General features: G+C 49.3%; 4 protein-coding genes across 4 annotated transcripts; 1 reads left to right on the top strand and 3 right to left on the bottom strand.

Moving 5' to 3' along the window:
• Positions 1-129: 129 nt before the first annotated feature.
• FOBCDRAFT_210949 (uncharacterized protein) lies at positions 130-1,687 on the bottom strand. Its single transcript, XM_031181398.3, has one exon. It carries the CDS (start codon positions 1,305-1,307, stop codon positions 492-494), a length of 816 nt encoding a protein of 271 aa, XP_031042166.1. The 5' UTR covers positions 1,308-1,687; the 3' UTR covers positions 130-491.
• A 254-nt stretch (positions 1,688-1,941) lies between these two features.
• On the bottom strand, positions 1,942-4,401 carry FOBCDRAFT_313803 (major facilitator superfamily domain-containing protein). The gene is made up of 7 exons (XM_031181397.3): positions 4,003-4,401; positions 3,571-3,953; positions 3,041-3,516; positions 2,955-2,993; positions 2,848-2,905; positions 2,344-2,795; positions 1,942-2,292 (listed from the first exon to the last, which is right to left on the bottom strand). The coding sequence occupies exons 1-7, from the start codon at positions 4,272-4,274 to the stop codon at positions 2,044-2,046; spliced, it is 1,929 nt and encodes a 642-aa protein (XP_031042165.2). The 5' UTR covers positions 4,275-4,401; the 3' UTR covers positions 1,942-2,043.
• A 2,973-nt stretch (positions 4,402-7,374) lies between these two features.
• On the top strand, positions 7,375-10,336 carry FOBCDRAFT_2604 (Choline/Carnitine o-acyltransferase-domain-containing protein). Its single transcript, XM_031181392.3, has 3 exons — positions 7,375-7,944; positions 7,994-9,985; positions 10,047-10,336. Exons 1-3 carry the CDS (start codon positions 7,509-7,511, stop codon positions 10,196-10,198), a joined length of 2,580 nt encoding a protein of 859 aa, XP_031042160.2. The 5' UTR covers positions 7,375-7,508; the 3' UTR covers positions 10,199-10,336.
• A 954-nt stretch (positions 10,337-11,290) lies between these two features.
• On the bottom strand, positions 11,291-15,709 carry FOBCDRAFT_124560 (armadillo-type protein; the record flags this gene model as incomplete). The annotated part of the gene is made up of 6 exons (XM_031181385.2): positions 11,291-12,693; positions 12,748-13,648; positions 14,059-14,230; positions 14,726-15,174; positions 15,315-15,335; positions 15,470-15,709. The coding sequence occupies 6 exons, from the start codon at positions 15,707-15,709 to the stop codon at positions 11,291-11,293; spliced, it is 3,186 nt and encodes a 1,061-aa protein (XP_031042153.2).
• Positions 15,710-16,437: the final 728 nt, after the last annotated feature.

Below are 16,437 nucleotides of genomic sequence, written 5' to 3'. Positions count from 1 at the left end.
TTTCGAATTTGTGCTGTGATATTCGGTACAACTCTTTTTGCAAATGTTGCTTCAGGCGAGACCTGTCGCCGGATATTTGATATGACGCTTCAGCCGTGATAATTTTAGACACATGATTTTGTTCACAGTCTATTACTCAGCGTCAAGGAACGGCAAAACTGAACCGAATCTAGGGATATAAGCTCAAGGCATTCACTAAGAGTCAACTTGATATTGTAAACTGCCATCAAGCCCGTTATCCGCTGCATCGGAAGCAACCACGCATTGGAACAGTTATGACATATGTAATGCAACTGGTATAAGTCTCGAAAGCTCTATTCTAAATATACACTATCCCCACACGTCGAGATCCGTCTGAACGCATGGGCTTCCCGTCCCCTGTCGGTATTTGCTAGAAGTGCCCAATGGAGGTAGAGCTCATGTGAGACTATAGACTAAGGTATCTATGTGGTTCTTCTCGTCTATTCACTTCGCTTATATTCAAGGCCAGGCTATTGCCTTGCGATGAACCCCGGCAGATCGTGTTCTTCGATCATCAGTATTGACTTATCCGCCATCCTTGAACTTGTCTCGGTTGCTGATCCACCCAAGAAACCATTCCATATCTTCTGCATTACGTTATCTGTACTCAACAACTTACTTCCTTTCAAAGCCTCCTCATCCTTTTCACCTACCACCAGCAGCACCTTCTTCGCAGCAGGGAAACCATCGACAACGTGCCACAAGCATCCAAACACCTGATCACTTTCCTGCTCCGCGTAGCCGAGCTCCGAGAGAACGCAGGCGAGATGCTTGACCCTGTGGGTGTCTTCACGTCGTAAGAAATACACCATTGCCGAGTTGAAACCGTAGATATCATATGCCTCTAGTTCACCTGCAAGATATACAGCGTCAAGGGCGAAATTGAACCAGACGCGCGGCGGTTCAGATACGGGCGTATCTGAAAGGAGCTTGGATATGCGCCAGCCAAAGGCAAGCTCATAATGCTGTAAGGCTAGATATCGCGCCTCGCGGTTGATGTGCAACAATACAGGCACCGATCTTCCATGCGACCGTTGATTCAACTCATAGAGTCTCTGATCAAGCCGCTCATCGCGTTGAAGACAGCAGACGACGATAATGCGGGGTTGAACGAGGCATGACCATATCCGTAGACGCAGCTCAGGCGGTAGTTGTGCGAATTGAGGAAATGCGGTGAGAGTGGATGACGAGTTGACTTGTGAGGAGAGACCATCGTCAAAAGTGCGAAACTCGAGCCAAAACGTTGGATTTGGGCTTTGCTCTTCCTCGGTATCGATATCGCTCATATTTATTATTGGTTACAAGGGTGTCGGTCAATTGGTTAAAAGAGGTGGACTTTACGATACGATATGAGCTGATTATAGAGGATATAAAAGAATGATAAAGCGAATGATCTGTGATGGTTAGTGGGGTGAAGAGAAGTGAAGAAAAGAGAGTGTTTTCCTGCAATATTCCTAGATTCAAGGTCAGGCGATTTATCTCCGCGAGCTTCCACTATCTCAGCGAATCACTGTTTGGTTTCAAATTGGATCCAGATACGCGCAAGCCGTTGGTGATTCGCGGATATGAACGACCACCTTCGTCCCTCGATTATTTCAAAGAAACTTGATTTTGGTACTCATTCATTCACAAGGCTCTTCGAAACTTATCCTCTTATATAATTTAGATTTATTCGATTACCTCCTGACCGAGAGTGATGCGGCTCGTGAACATCACTACCCCTTCACCAACGGCTACGGTAAAGAATCATAGTTGAGAGAAACCCGAGATACATTTTTGTATCCATAGACAATGTAAAAGCAATACGCGGCATGAAATAATTTAATAACATGAATCACGTTCTGGAATTGTATGCAAATACGACAGTGATGGCTCAAGACACTCAGAGGCATGGGCCTGAACGATGGTGATTAAGTCTAATCCAGTTCTATATTCATATAGGAAATTCTAAACGCTAAATTATATTCTAACCGTAGTATCTTCTACCCGTCTGAAGCTTCATCTCTCCATACCCCCAGGGGCTTATACCTGAGGGGAACCCTGCAAAGGTCTCGAGGCGTTGACGCTCTGATCAGAAGCTACAGCCTCTGACCATGTTCCACTGTGTGAGCTGTTAAGCCTATATGCATTCTTCTCGATCTTCAACTTTTCCTGGCCTCGTACCAGCTTGAGCAGATAAGAGCCCTTCACCACGATGTCCGTAGGACCATCCTCTCCAGGGGGGCCTTGTCCGAGCTTGACGTTTCCAATGAACCAAGTAATTGGGAATGCCTGACACTGAATCAGTTCCTATCCAAAATATGAAAAAATTCCAGAACTTACCAGTGCGACGGGAGGAGTAATGGCGACAAACGCCCAGACAACACCCATCTTGGCTTGATGAACAGCCTGTTCATTTGCTGCACCACCAGACGAAGAATGTACGCTGCTGAAGTCGCTATGAAAGTCGAACCCAGAAGTGTTGTTGAAGACTGTAGACATGATAGTCAAACCGATAGTACCGCCAAAAGGGATGGCAACTGCCATGAGTCCAATGACGGAGGCGCGCAAGTGTCGAAAAAGACCAATACCATGAAGTGGCGAAGCCATGAAACGCATACCACTACCGCAGCCAACAAGGGCCATCATTCCATAGATGACGCTCAGTCTGTTCGCGTAGATAGCCCATGCAAGAACGCCCAGACCGACAGCTTCGGTGAGCGTTCCCAGAAAGATACAGGGAAACGTCATGCGTGGCCACTTGTTGCACATGAAGGAGCAGATATAAACACCAGCTGTGAAGGTATTAATACGTAATTCAAGTCACAAACATCATATGAAACGAACCTCCAAGACCAGGGACAAAGTAGAGAAGTTGGACACCAGCCTTGTCAGAGTCGTAACCCTAAAGACCATTAGCAAGGCGTTCGTGTGTTGATTCGAATAAGACTTACCCTGACTGCAATAAAGTAGATGTTACAGAAATAGAGTACCTTGACAAGTCAGAAAGGGAACGACCAACGGCAAACGATAGTCTTACAGCATACATGCCAATTCCTGTGGCACACTCGCAATAAAAGAGAAGCCCGATATCACGATTTGAGATTAGTTCCCAAGGGAGCATTGCTCTTTGCCAGGGTAGCTTCTCGGCCATGGTATTTCCAGGGGAAAGGAGATACTCCCAGTAGCAGAAAACGCCAGCAAAGATGATACCAAGCACCAGAGGAACAATGACAGCGGGTGATGACCAAGAATATGTCGCGCCACCCCAAGTCAAAGCCAGAATAACGAGACCAAAGCCAAGGATGAAAAGAAGCTGGCCACCAAAATCAACAGTCTTGAGTCGGGCAACGAATTTCGTTCGTCGGCCAGTTTCAGCTGTCTCGTTGAGCTCAGGGATGGGTTGAGGACCGAGAAGCTCCTTGCGTAGGACAAAGAAGACTATGATCAGAGCGACGGCGGCAATAGGGAGGTTGATGGCAAAGCACCATCTCCAGTCGGCATTTGTGAGGTATCCTAAGCTGATGTTAGCTGTTATCAAAGAGTGAACATGGCTTCAAGTGGTCTTACCACCGATGACTGGGCCAAGTCCATACGAGACACCACCGACGAGTGAGAAAATAGCCCAATTCTTTGCATTTTCTTGCAAAGAAACTCTATCGGCAAGAATAGTGCGAACAACGACATTGAGGCCAGCCGCAGCAAGTCCTTGAAATCCACGACCCAGAAGCAGAACTGGGAAGGCATTTGTAGGGGCCCCAGTACACAGCGCACTACCAATGAGCATGAGGATAATGGCAGCATTGATAGAAGCGTTGCGGCCAAATACATCAGCCATTTGAGCCCAGAAAGGGATGAATGCTGCAGATGTGAGGTTGAACGCTGAGACGATCCAGTTGAGCTGTGAAATCTCCCCGAAGTCCGACGCAATCCACGGAAGAGCACTGGCGATGCTGTTTCAAAGTGTCAGTTTCATTCTGCAATTTTCGGGTCTTTCCATACATTGTCGAGTCGAGTGCTTGAAGGGCAAAGGGTGCCACTAGGCCGAGGATAATCTTCCATCGATATATCCTTGCAGCCTTCTTTTCTGATGTACATGCAACACATTTCCCGGACGAAGACTCATACGCTTCCATATGTCGACATTGTGGTTGTTGAGGTGCTTGCTTAGTAGCGTCAGATCCCGTTTCTTGCAATTCCATGGGCGCCTGGTTTGTTTGCGCCTGTTTACGCTGCTGATTGGCCTTAATGGCCTTTCGAGCCAACGAGATCATAGTGATATAGAAGATGCAAGAGGAGCCGATCGAGGGCCGTGCCAGTTAAAGGCTGAGGTATCGTTCACGGTCGAAGAGAATGAGTATTTGAGGAGATAAAATTATGATGTTCAACTTGAGATCGAGGCATGAAATCTGTTGATATTTATCCATCTTGGAGACACCCTGAACAATATTGGAATCTCCATAACTGCTAATCGTTCGCATTCTCTCCTATCTACACACGTTACAGCTTGCGTAGAGCGTGGGTCCAAAGGGCGAAGCATGCAACTCGCAAAGACAAGCAATCGAATGAGGTTTCCTATTCAAGAGGAATACGAGAAACCAAAACCAATAAGAAGTGTCAAAATGTTCCAACGCGGTGGGATTATTTGTCCGTAAGTTGATGCGAGATGAGGTTCGTAGGGCTGTGTTCGAACCGGGATGTAATCTCGAATGGCTAACTAGAAACGTTTAGTGCGTTGCTCGAATGGCTAACTCTTATGGGATATATTGTTCAACAATGTTATGCCGACTCACTTGGGCATCTCCATACGAGAGCTTCATAATGGATTTTGCTACTATAACTCAATTGTACGGGCTACGGTATATGATAAGTTATCGCACTCGGAAAAGAGAGCCATCAATCATTATGACTGGTTAGTTATGTGTTCAATATTTCAATTTCAAGACACAGGGGATCACAAAACATCACCATGTAGGGTTTCCAAACTTTCATATGGAGTAAACCATCCAAATTGCATTTCAAAAGAAATGTGCGGACGGCCAACCATTTGAACAAAATTGTCGGCGCCGGACCGATACCTCTTTGCATTTTGCCGGCAGCGGACGGAGCGGAGCCGAAGATAGAGGACGGATCCGTGTTTGAGGACAGCCGAGACGCCGGGTGCCCGGAGTGCAAATAACATCATATCATATGGCAGTCGGTCGGTACTGGAATCTCAGAGCAAACAGCACAGTAGCACAGTAGCACATCGACGTGTCAACTCATCCGCAGAAGAAGACTGCAATAAGGCTAGTGCAGAAAGACAAGGACTGAGCATATTAATCAACTAGGCCTTAGGTAAGGAGCAAGAAAACTTCTAACCTTTTGACTGGAAAGTACGGTTCACGGCAACACAGGTGCGACACAAAGACAGGGTTACCCCACGAGATTCCCCATCTTTCCCTTCCAATTACCTTCCTCAAAAACTGTCCTCAGTCAATTAACAACATCTACAAGCCCTTTCAATACAACAGGACGTCCCTACGCACCACTCAAATCAACCCAGGGTGTTCTTATATTACCCACTCGCACTGGCACCTCAAAAGTCTGGCGTCTGGCTGCGGCTGCGGCGATCCCGCATTTGATGTGCTGCTCTCCACTGCGGGAGCGAGGGAGCCAAGGTGTCGGAGCATAGCTATGACGAAATAAGCTCTATCACTGCCATCCTTTGTCCTTTGTCCTTTGGACCGAACCGAAATAGGCCCTGGCTATCGAGTGCCAATATCTCTCCGTCGTTATACCCGTTACAGATCCAGACTGCCAAAACCATCGACAGCCGGGCTCCGTTGGCCCTCGGGAAATGCCAAGAGACCCCGGAAAATTACAAACTTAGCTTACACGGGCAATCGTAGGTTTCCAGTATGTCGTTTGCCTATGGCATGTGCTCTGCTCTTGCCGCACACCGACAAGCATCACAAGCTCTTTTTGGCAATTGTCTTACCCATGGATGGCCCCGAGAAAAAGCAGAAGAATCTGGAGAGGAACAGTTCAAGTATCACAGCCAACTTCTAGAAGACGCAGCAATTTCCTTGCCTAGATAACACACTTCCTCTCAACTATTTAAGAAGCAAAGAAATGACGAAAGAATTAGCCTCGCCAAACCATCGTCAGCCCAGACTACAACTGCGGCACATGATGCTGCGATTTGCTGCTCTTCACGAGCTGTCCACTTTAGCTCACCCATGACACCTAGCCATGGTGCACCACGTACCTCCAAATTCGATAAAGGACACCAGACCATTAGACACAAGCGCTTGACTGTCCCTTTGAGACCTCACAATACCGCGTGCATGCAGAAAGAAAGACAAGCAATCACACAGTACCATTGCTTTTTTCTCTTTGCCACGTGAGAGGGCCCCAACTGAGCGGTTTCCCCTCATCATACCCGCTTACTGAAATCTGGGGTTTGGGGTTATCATCAAGGCTTTTTTTTGCCTCTTTTTGATTGCTGGCCACTCCCCGTTGCGACGTTTGTGGAAGCGTTGAAGATATAGCATAATTCAGCCAGTCAAAAGCAGCCCATTTACCTCCAACTACCTTTGATAGTGGATCCTTTCTGGTCTAGGCTTCGATCTATCAACTCTACTTGTCGTCACGGTTGTGTCTGGCAACCATATTCTGCACATCCCGTCGTCCGAACCACCAACCTTATCACTTTATTGTTCGGGAAACGTCCGTAACGGTAAACTCACACTCAGAACCGGCGACGCCTCGCGGCGAGCCGTTCTTAGGCTCTAGTCTACTACGTCGCCAGGTACTGCACCTCCTTCGCTTCTGCACGCCACCCGGTTGTCCTTACAAGATTCATTACTGGGTAGCCTCATTGTCTTCATCCCGGTCTTTTCCCCTTATAACCATCACGATACGGGCTCCAAATCCGGCACCGATCTCATCTTTACCGGCTCTCGTCTCTCGGGGATTTCTCGCTTTTCTGTACTAAACATTCTCTCCTGTTCTGGGTAAGTTCTATGCCAGACCCGTTTACCTCGATGTTCCCTGATCCCACGTTTCGGCACTGAGCACCTGTTCTTATCGGACTTGCGGAGGCGTTTCATTACTGCCAAATCTCGTCCTGTGCCTTCTTGTCCTATCATAGCCGTCGGCTGTTTTCACTCCCCAAGATGCTCTCCCTCACGTTCGGCTACCCCAGTATCCTGTACGCTGAGGGTGAAGTCCAGAGGGTGTGCATGGGGTGCATATAGGGTCCACTTGACTCTTGTCTAAGTCAGCTCGGTCACAGTACTCTGCTTATATCAGAGCCATATGCCCTCTCAACTTGGCTGGTCTTGGCTATTGTACTCATCACTCATCTCCTCCCATTCAAGAAAGCACTTCGTGTAATGCCAAACTACTTCCTTCAAGAGGACTGTCATTACTTCTACCGAACCGCTCTCCGCGGACTCAACGTTAGCACAAGCGTGTCACCTCTCTACGCCTAAACTTCGTTTCCATCACTCCCGACTAACACCATGACTCAAGTCCGCACTTTTACTCCTCCTCAGCCTCTTGGAGACAGGCTCTCTGACCCAACTTCTGCTCCAAAGCCTGCTGGTTCTACTGTTCCTCGAACTCTTCCCGATATTCCCGAGCTTGCTCAACCACGACGCAATTCCCCCCCCAGACTTAGCGGCGACTATACTCGTGTTCCAATGGCCAACTACAACGAGTCACGGAAAGATGGTGGTATCACTTTCTCTGGGCAGGACAAACTACCCAAGCTTCCCATCCCTGAACTCGAGGCCACCTGCAAGCGGTATCTTGAAGCTCTCAAGCCACTCCAGACAGCCCGGGAACATGCAGAGACACAGCATGCAGTAAACGAATTCCTGAAGAGCGATGGCCCCGAGCTGCAGGAGAAATTGAAGGCATATGCTCAGGGAAAGACGAGTTACATCGAACAATTCTGTATGTCAGAACATACGTCTGATTTATAGCAAAGTACTAACTTTCATAGGGTATGATTCTTATCTCAACTTTGATAACCCTGTTGTTCTCAACTTGAACCCTTTCTTCTTGCTTGAAGATGATCCAACTCCCGCTCGCAATGATCAAGTCACTCGCGCTGCTTCTTTGGTCGTCTCATCACTTGAATTCGTTCGTGCAGTACGAAAGGAGGAGCTTGCTCCAGACAAGGTCAAGGGAACTCCACTTTGCATGTACCAATTCTCGAGACTCTTTGGCACTGCGCGAGTTCCCACTGAGGAAGGATGCCAAATCGAGCAAGATCCTGAGTCGAAGCACATCGTCGTCATGTGTCACGGCCAATTCTACTGGTTCGATGTCTTGGATGATAACTCAGATGTCATTATGAGCGAGAAGGATATCTCCATCAACCTGCAGACCATTGTCGATGATGCAACCCAAGTTCCTATCCAAGACGCTGCCAAAGGCGCTGTGGGAGTCCTGAGCACCGAGAACCGCAAGGTATGGTCAGGCCTTCGAGATGTCCTAACTAGCGAGCCTGGTTCCAATAATGCGGATTCACTCGGAATTGTAGACACGGCCCTCTTCGTTCTTTGTCTCGACTACACAGAGCCCGCAGACGCTGCAGCCCTTTGCCAGAACATGCTTTGCGGTACCAGCGAGATCGAGAAAGGTGTTCAGATCGGCACATGTACTAACCGATGGTACGACAAGCTTCAAATCATTGTTTGCAAGAATGGAAGTGCTGGTATCAACTTTGAGCATACCGGTGTCGACGGCCACACAGTTCTGCGATTCGCTAGTGATGTTTACACCGACACCATTCTTCGATTCGCCCGCACAATCAATGGCATGGCTCCTTCGCTCTGGGCATCTTCCAGTCCCGATCCCTCCAAGCGTGATCCAGAGAGCTTTGGAGATGTTAGTGTCACTCCTCGAAAGCTGGAGTGGGATATGATCCCTGAGCTCAGCGTCGCAGTTCGCTTTGCAGAGACTCGATTGGCAGATCTCATTGAGCAAAACGAGTTCCAGACTTTGGACTTCGGTCACTATGGAAAGAACTTCATCACTTCCATGGGCTTCTCTCCAGATGCCTTCGTTCAGATGGCTTTCCAAGCTGCATACTATGGGCTTTATGGTCGTGTTGAGTGTACATACGAACCAGCCATGACCAAGACGTTCCTACACGGCCGAACCGAGGCGATCAGAACCGTATCGTCGGAGGTTGTTGAATTTGTCCAAGCCTTCTGGGCTGATAATCCTGTCGACGCCAAGATTGAGGCACTCAGGAAGGCGTGCCAGAAGCACACCGCAAATACCCGACAGTGTTTGAAGGCCGAAGGCTGCGACCGACATCTCTACGCTTTGTTCTCTGTATGGCAGAGGAGCTTGGATGATGACCTTGACAGTGGTTTTAACAGCAATGGCTACTCTAGCCCAGGAGATGGATATTCCGACCAAGCAGGATCGCCCATGGGAAGCCCAGAAAACGAGTCGCTCCCCTCTGTTGATGGCGTCGAAGTGAGGCCTACACGAGATCGCGGCTACAGCGTCAACTCGAGATCGCGCGACCAGAACCCCCTTCCCCTTCTGTTTGCTGATTCTGGGTGGGATAAGCTTAATAACACAATCCTTTCGACTTCCAACTGTGGTAACCCTTGTCTTCGCCAGTTCGGTTTCGGTCCCACATCAGGGGATGGTTTTGGTATCGGGTATATCATCAAGGATGAAGGGCTCGCTATTTGTGTTGCCAGCAAACACCGTCAGACAAAACGCTTTGTTGACACCCTCGAGAGCTATCTTCTTGAGGTTCGTCGCATCCTACGTATCGATAACCGCAAGATGTCAACTGGAAAAGTGAGCCGCGCTCGCGAGGTGGAAATCGAGAGACCCAAGCTCGTGAGCCGCATCAAGTCTAGAGGTCGCCCTATCACCGCTGTTGAGAGCCTGCGATCTGCGACTGGCACAACATCCCCCACCAACGAGAGTAGCACCTTTAGTGAAGATGACGAAATGGGCGGGTGTAAGTTTCTCCTCTTTCACCCTCAAGTCCTCTCAACATAATGTACTAACTTGATAACTAGATGGATTCTTCGACGCTGGTATGCTGTTGCAAGCTCTCAAGGCTCGCAACGAACAGTTTGAGTCGACCGATACGCGCGCTTCAGACAGGGCTGCAGCTGCTCAGGCTCGCCGCCGTGACATTGGAAAGAAGCTGAGACTGAGTGATTATTAATGATCATATCATATCGTACATATTTCATTGCATAGCGTGGTCATGGATCTTGCATGGAGTTAAAGGGGGGGCTCATGTTTTATATCAAGACACCTAGGTGTAAGCATTGAGAGTGGTGAATTTACAGTTTTTTATATTTGTAACGAAGTCATATACATGCGCCTCGTCTAATTGCTACAAGATATTCCCACAAGTACTAGGTTATCGGCTTCACATAACGTAGCGTCGCCTGCCCCGGGGAAAATTGAGCACCAAAAGCTTGACCTGCTTCTTAAGCACGTATCCTAGCATTGCAGATAGAAGAAACGATGGTATACTTGACTGAGATCACGCATCAGCCAAATGTCGTCAAATTACACAGAACCGTGCAAGGCCAGTCATATCCTATACTGATCTCATGACTTGGTTTTATATCATGGAAAAGGAGAGCATCACCTTTGCAAACCTGACTGACACTACTGGAAAGGCAATCACGGACACGGCCAAGACATTCACATATTAGAGGCCATTCAAGTTAAAGCAACCCTGATTCAAAGACCTAGTCTAAATACAGGTAGGGGTTCCCTCTTCTCCCATGCCAGCAGACTGGCACCTCCACGAGGACCTCTTATTCCCCAGTAGAAAGCAATAAATCATCGTTTCCCTAAAGTCATACAACCCAAACATGAATCGTTCCTGAGTCGAATTCGCAAGCAAACGGGAAAAGAAAACCAATAGGTCCGAAAAGAATCGAGTCGTCTATGCCGATGTCTGATGATTGTGATCTCGCCGATCCAAATACATGTACACGCCTTAATCATGATACCCATACCCTCATGTGCGCAGCCATTCTCCCCAAGCAAAGCACACGAAAAGCAGTGGCCCCAGGATCAGCGGCTGTAGTCCTGTAGCGCCCTTTTGATAATGTACACACGACAAGGCCCTGAAGGCCGTCGTGTCAATCGATCGCGATGGGCCTGCGCCCTTTTGGCTATGCTTCTGAGACGTGGTGAAACAGATCAAAGGAAAATCGTGAATCATGGCGGTGCCGACCTTGCGGTACCACTGAAAGCCATAATGAACGTCATTTTACAACCAGGTCTATAAAAATGTCTAAACCCACTGGGGCTGTTCGCCCTGACCCGTGCTGACATTTCCATTGCCATTGGTAGGGCTTGTAGGGCCGCTGTTGCCACTGACTTGGCCAGCAAGGTTACTGTTACCGGCGCTGCCATTAGCGGCACCGTTAGCAGCAGTATTGGGAGCAAAATTGCCAGGAGTCATCTGTCCGAACTGAGGCTGCTGGACAGGTCCACCAGCAGTAGGGACTTGACCGTTCATGGCGGGGTTAGGAGAGTAGACAGGCATGTTCTGGCGCATAGGTGGCATAGGCCCACTGTGAGGCATACCATTGCCCTGCAGAATAGGGCCACTTCCAGGAATACCTCGAGCGTGAGTAGCGCGCATAGGAATTTGACCCTGGGTGTTGTCGGCTGGCGTCACTTGCCCGCTAGAGGCAGCGCTTCCACGGTTGTCGAAGGCCGAGATCTTAGCTTGAATACGACGGCCGTAGGGAGTTGTTCGAATCTGTGGAAGGATTGGGCGGATGGCCTCTACAAGGCGATGCTTTTGATGAGGAGTAGCATACTCAAGAGCAGTCTGAATGACATAGTTGGCGAATGAGTCCCGGAGGAGGCGCTCCATCTCCTGGTTGCGTAGTAATTCCTCCACAATCAGGTCCTTGGAAGGTGGCTGGGCGCAACGCAGGCACTTCTCGATGACGTTGGAGCTGAACTTATGGCGGGACAGCTGAGTGATACAATCCTTGAAGGTAAGAACGATAGGCTCGGTGAATAGAGGTTCGTTCAAGTCAATAATGTACTGAACGACGTAGTTGCCGAAAGGGTCCTGGACAAGGATTCGTGCATGCTCGGTGATTCGCTGGATAAGCCACAGCTTCTGGTCGCCAGAGGCATGGTCGATGCAGCGCTGAAGAACACAGCAGCCGTGTCGGTGAGTGCCCACTTCGACACAGCTGCCGCCAACGGCGTCAAAGATGAACTGCGCATCAGGCGGGGTAAGCTTGTTGAGACACTTCTGAATGACATGGTTGCCGTTGAGGTCCTGGATAAGCTCCACAACCCGGTAGCGAAGAGCCTCGATGATGATGTGGACCTGCTGAGGGGTGCTCACATACTCGATCATCTTCTGGAGTGCGCGTGTGCCATGCTGGTTGAGTGCAATGCGGACCATATCCTGGGAAGCATTTTGAATCAAAACAGTCCTCTCATCGTCATTGCAGAACTCAAGGAGCTTTTGGCACAAATAATTACCAAACGGGTCCGTCATGAGCTCAATGACGTGCTGATTGGTTTCGACCCAAATTATGTGAACCTGATCGGCGTTGCGCTCCTCAAGCTTCTTCTGGAGGTAACGGCAGCCATGCTGGTCCTTGCAAAGCTCATAGATGTTGCCCACGAAGGAATCGAGGGGCGTGTTCTGGTAGCGAGACATGGCTGCAAAGCAAGTCAGTGTGTGCTGATAGGGAACTACTCTGAAGTCAAACTCACCTTCATTGTCAAGCTGTCGGCGATGCTGAATGACGCGTGCCTGGCTGTCTCGAGGCTGGTTACCCTGATTGTACGGACCGGCGTTGTAGCCGTTGTAGTTCTGAGGCTGGTACATGTTGCTGCCGTTGGCCCCATTAATGTTCATCTGCTGCATACTGTTCGCGAGCATACTGACATTGTATCCTCCTGGCTGATGTGGGGCACCCTGGGACATCACCTGGGGAATGCCGCCTTGAGGAACACCTTGAGGAGCGCCGTACCCGTTGGCGGAATAGAACACATTGTTGTAGTTATTGTTCGCGGCTGCGGCCCCAGCTGGAGGGTTCACCATAGCGGAAGGTGGCACTGCAGCTGTGGTACTGGGTCCAAAGGGAGCGGCACTGGCCTGCAGAGCAGACTGGATCGAAGGATAGTTGTGCTGCTCACGGCTAACAGCAGGGTTTTCTGAAGAGAGCTCCCGACTGTGGCCACGATGGACCGCACCAGCTGGGATGCGGCCTAGGCTAGCATTGTGGTTGTGGAAATGCTGCTGTGCATGATTGTTTGTCTTTGAAGACGAAGTCCCAGGGCTCTTGACCGTGGGAACATCGCTCGAAGAGAACGAGCTCTGCAGCTTAGGGGGAGTTGCCATGTTGGGAGTCGCACTAGGAGACATGATGGCACCAGTCTCAACTGCGTTTTCTGAGATATACTTAAGATCGATGGAATGGCGGAGGGAAGTAGGTCGAGATGCTAGGCCAACAAGATCGCTTACGATGTTGGAGGTTCCGTTGATTGAAGAGAGACTCTGCTGAGGGCGATGACGGTTAACAACACGGCTCCAACCTCTGGAAGAAGATGTCGACTCGGGATTAGGAGACGGGGATAGGGCAAGATCTAAGGCGGCCGAGGACGCTGAGAGCTGAGAGTAAAGTTGTGGGTCAGAATTCGACGCAACAATAGTACAACAATATAGGTTCTGTGGTGGGGCGCTCGAATAGATAGAGGGTCAAGAGCTCAAGATCTTATTGCGCCAAAGGAAAACAGTAGGGAAAGGGAATCGAATGGGCCTTATGCAGGAAAGTGGAGGAGAGTTCTATGCAGGAGAGCAAATGCTGAAAGACAATGGGCGCGTGGTTCAAGGAGAGCTCGAGGTGAATATGCACCTCATGGAGAAATGTGGAGCCTAGTTGTAAGTCGAGAAGTTGGAGCAAAGCAATAACTTCCGGAATATGGTCTCACCACCAAGCATCCACGGAGTTGGTTCCAATTTAAAAGGGCAAAATGGCTAGACGAAAAGTTGCTCAGATGAAAGAATATGAAAATACTTACAATCTGATCGTCGTGACGAACAAGAGTTGGGAAGTTTGCGTCAGGACCACTACGGCCTCCAGCATTCGTCTCCTCGTCGCCAAAGAGAAAACGAGTAGTATTTGTTTGATCAAGACCAACGTCATACATCCCCGTACGTGAGCGCGTCACAGGCATCGAGTATCGGTTGATGCTATCGTCGAAGTTCATGGTTAGCTTTGCTTGATGGTTTATAAATGACCGCTTGGTGCTAGCTCTTGTTGAGTTGGGTGAGGATTATTGTATCGCAGATGGAGTTGTGTTGTTTGAGGGGGTTGAGTTGATCAGAGCCGAAGCAGAGGTTCAAAGAGAGGATTATATACTCCTCTTGAAGCTTTCTGATGAGAGTGAATCACTGTTTGAATTATGCGAGGTATTTGCCTTCTCACTAGAGAGTCCTCATATAAATCAGAGCCCTCATATTTTGGCTCAGAGTTAAGATTCACCCACCAATAGCAGCATTATTCACGCTGAGAGGTTTCCAACGCAGGAAACCTAAATAGGAAAAAACCTAACCTGCTTGGTTCTGTGGCAATTTACAGCAAAGCCCGAAGCTGGACCTGCAAGAGCTCTAATGGCAACCCCCACTTGAAGAGGTGCTCGCTCAGGAATAGAAAGACATGCACATGCAATAGGAGCTGTCACTTACGCATTACCAGAGCGATGACTGCTGGGATCTTGTCGAACAGCCTCCTCCTTCTCATCATCACTATTTCTTCGCGTAGTTGGCACAGAACGAGAAGGCATCTGGGTCGTAGTATCCTCAAATCCAAAGCGTGCCTGTCTGATACCGGATTGGGGAGAAGCGAGTTGCGAGCCGGATCTAACAGGGCGGTTGAATAGACCTGGGGGGGAGGTCAAGCTAGACATAGAGTATCGGCTCGGCCGTGATAAAAACGTAGGGAATCCAGAGTTGTCTCGGTATTCGGGGGGTGTGGTGGGCTCGGACTGGTGGCCGCCCATTCTACCAACTTCCTCCTCCATCTGAGCAAGTTCCAAAGCCTCTCGTCTTTGTTGTTGATCCAACTTTTGCATCTCGAGCTCAAACCTCCGCCTTTGCTCCCGGATTCGTTCATACTCCATCTTCTTCTTCTCGATCTGAGTCTGTCATTAGTTAACGGCCGTATCTTGAGTTGGTTGGTGTCGCATCGTTTCGGATTCGAGTGCTCACGTCTGACTTGAACAATCGGCAAATTCGAAGGCAAACCCAAGCGGAAAATACGAGCATCAGAACGTACCAATTGCACCTTGTGCATTGCCTACCATCACACATGTCAGTACTTGCTGTTATTAGAGGGATTGGCAACTTTCGTAATCCATCAGGAAACCAAGCCACCCGAAGCCCTGTCGGGTTCCAAGCAAGCGACAGATTCGTCATATGTTGATTACTCACATTATAGTCCTGGGAGGATTCGGGCACCCGTTGAGCACCCAGAGAGGAAAGTGTCGGGACTCGACCAGAATCGGTGGTGAAGCGGCGAGGCAGGCCAGATCGATGGTCGTGGGCGCCGGCATGAGGGTTGACCTGGGGGGCAGGCATTCTAGAGGCATTTCGAGTGGGTGAGACAAACGAATGCATGGACTGGTCGTTGCCCCGCGGGGACTGCTGGGAGCGAAAGCGTAGTTCGTCCATGATGGACTAATAGATACAGGATAAAGATAGTACACGCCGAATTGGCAAGCGGTCTCAGCCTATAATACTAAAGACATGAAAGAAACAGATGAGCATCAGTTACCGCGTTTGTATAGACGATAAGGTGTAGGATGAAGCAGAGAAAGAGCAAAAAGAGACGAGGTAGGTAGGTTAGGTAGGTAGTGGATGGAACGTTGTTGAGAGGCGGGGTGGACGTGGTCAGTGTGGGTAAGGCCCTGTGAATGGGGGGGTGTCTTTTGGGGCTGGCTTCCTGAAGCAACAACACAGGGGTGTTGGTGGGCGCTGAGTTCGGTACACCTCAGACTAGACCTGGAGTGGCCTGTATGCTTGAGGCAGTGTGATCATAGGCAGCCGGGATTGTATGCGAACTGTACAGTATACAGAACCCATCAGGACCCATAGGAGCTCAGGATGTCGAGAGGATAGACGGTGAAGACTTGTTGGAGAGTGATGATAGAGCTTCAGGCCACGCGGGCCACAACGATGTCGTGGACAAGGAAGCAGAGACAGAGCTCGGAGTTGAAGTGTTGAATTCGGAATGGTGCAACTAGGATGTGGTATGAAACGTGGGATGACAACATTTGTAGGAATGATCATGGCCAGGAAAGAGAGGAAGGACACCAGGGGATTATAATCTTCATACTCTGTCACGGTTCCGTCTGTCTTCTATATTCTGAGAGCAAATAGTCATCGCAAGAGCAAGCGGG

Source organism: Fusarium oxysporum, chromosome I (genome assembly GCF_013085055.1).
Source record: "Fusarium oxysporum Fo47 chromosome I, complete sequence".
NCBI classification, from domain to species: Eukaryota; Fungi; Ascomycota; class Sordariomycetes; order Hypocreales; family Nectriaceae; genus Fusarium; species Fusarium oxysporum.
Note: the sequence above shows the minus strand (reverse complement) of the source record. Positions and strands in the feature narration are given on the sequence as shown.

Coding starts and splice junctions, on each gene's coding strand:
- FOBCDRAFT_210949 (XM_031181398.3), bottom strand. CDS start 1,307: ATGAGCGATATCGATACCGAGGAAGAGCAAAGCCCAAATCCAACGTTT.
- FOBCDRAFT_313803 (XM_031181397.3), bottom strand. CDS start 4,274: ATGATCTCGTTGGCTCGAAAGGCCATTAAGGCCAATCAGCAGCGTAAA. Junction 3,517..3,570: donor ACTTGGCCCAGTCATCGGTG/GTAAGACCACTT, acceptor ACATCAGCTTAG/GATACCTCACAAATGCCGAC. Junction 2,906..2,954: donor TCTACTTTATTGCAGTCAGG/GTAAGTCTTATT, acceptor AATGGTCTTTAG/GGTTACGACTCTGACAAGGC.
- FOBCDRAFT_2604 (XM_031181392.3), top strand. CDS start 7,509: ATGACTCAAGTCCGCACTTTTACTCCTCCTCAGCCTCTTGGAGACAGG. Junction 7,945..7,993: donor GAGTTACATCGAACAATTCT/GTATGTCAGAAC, acceptor TAACTTTCATAG/GGTATGATTCTTATCTCAAC. Junction 9,986..10,046: donor AGATGACGAAATGGGCGGGT/GTAAGTTTCTCC, acceptor CTTGATAACTAG/ATGGATTCTTCGACGCTGGT.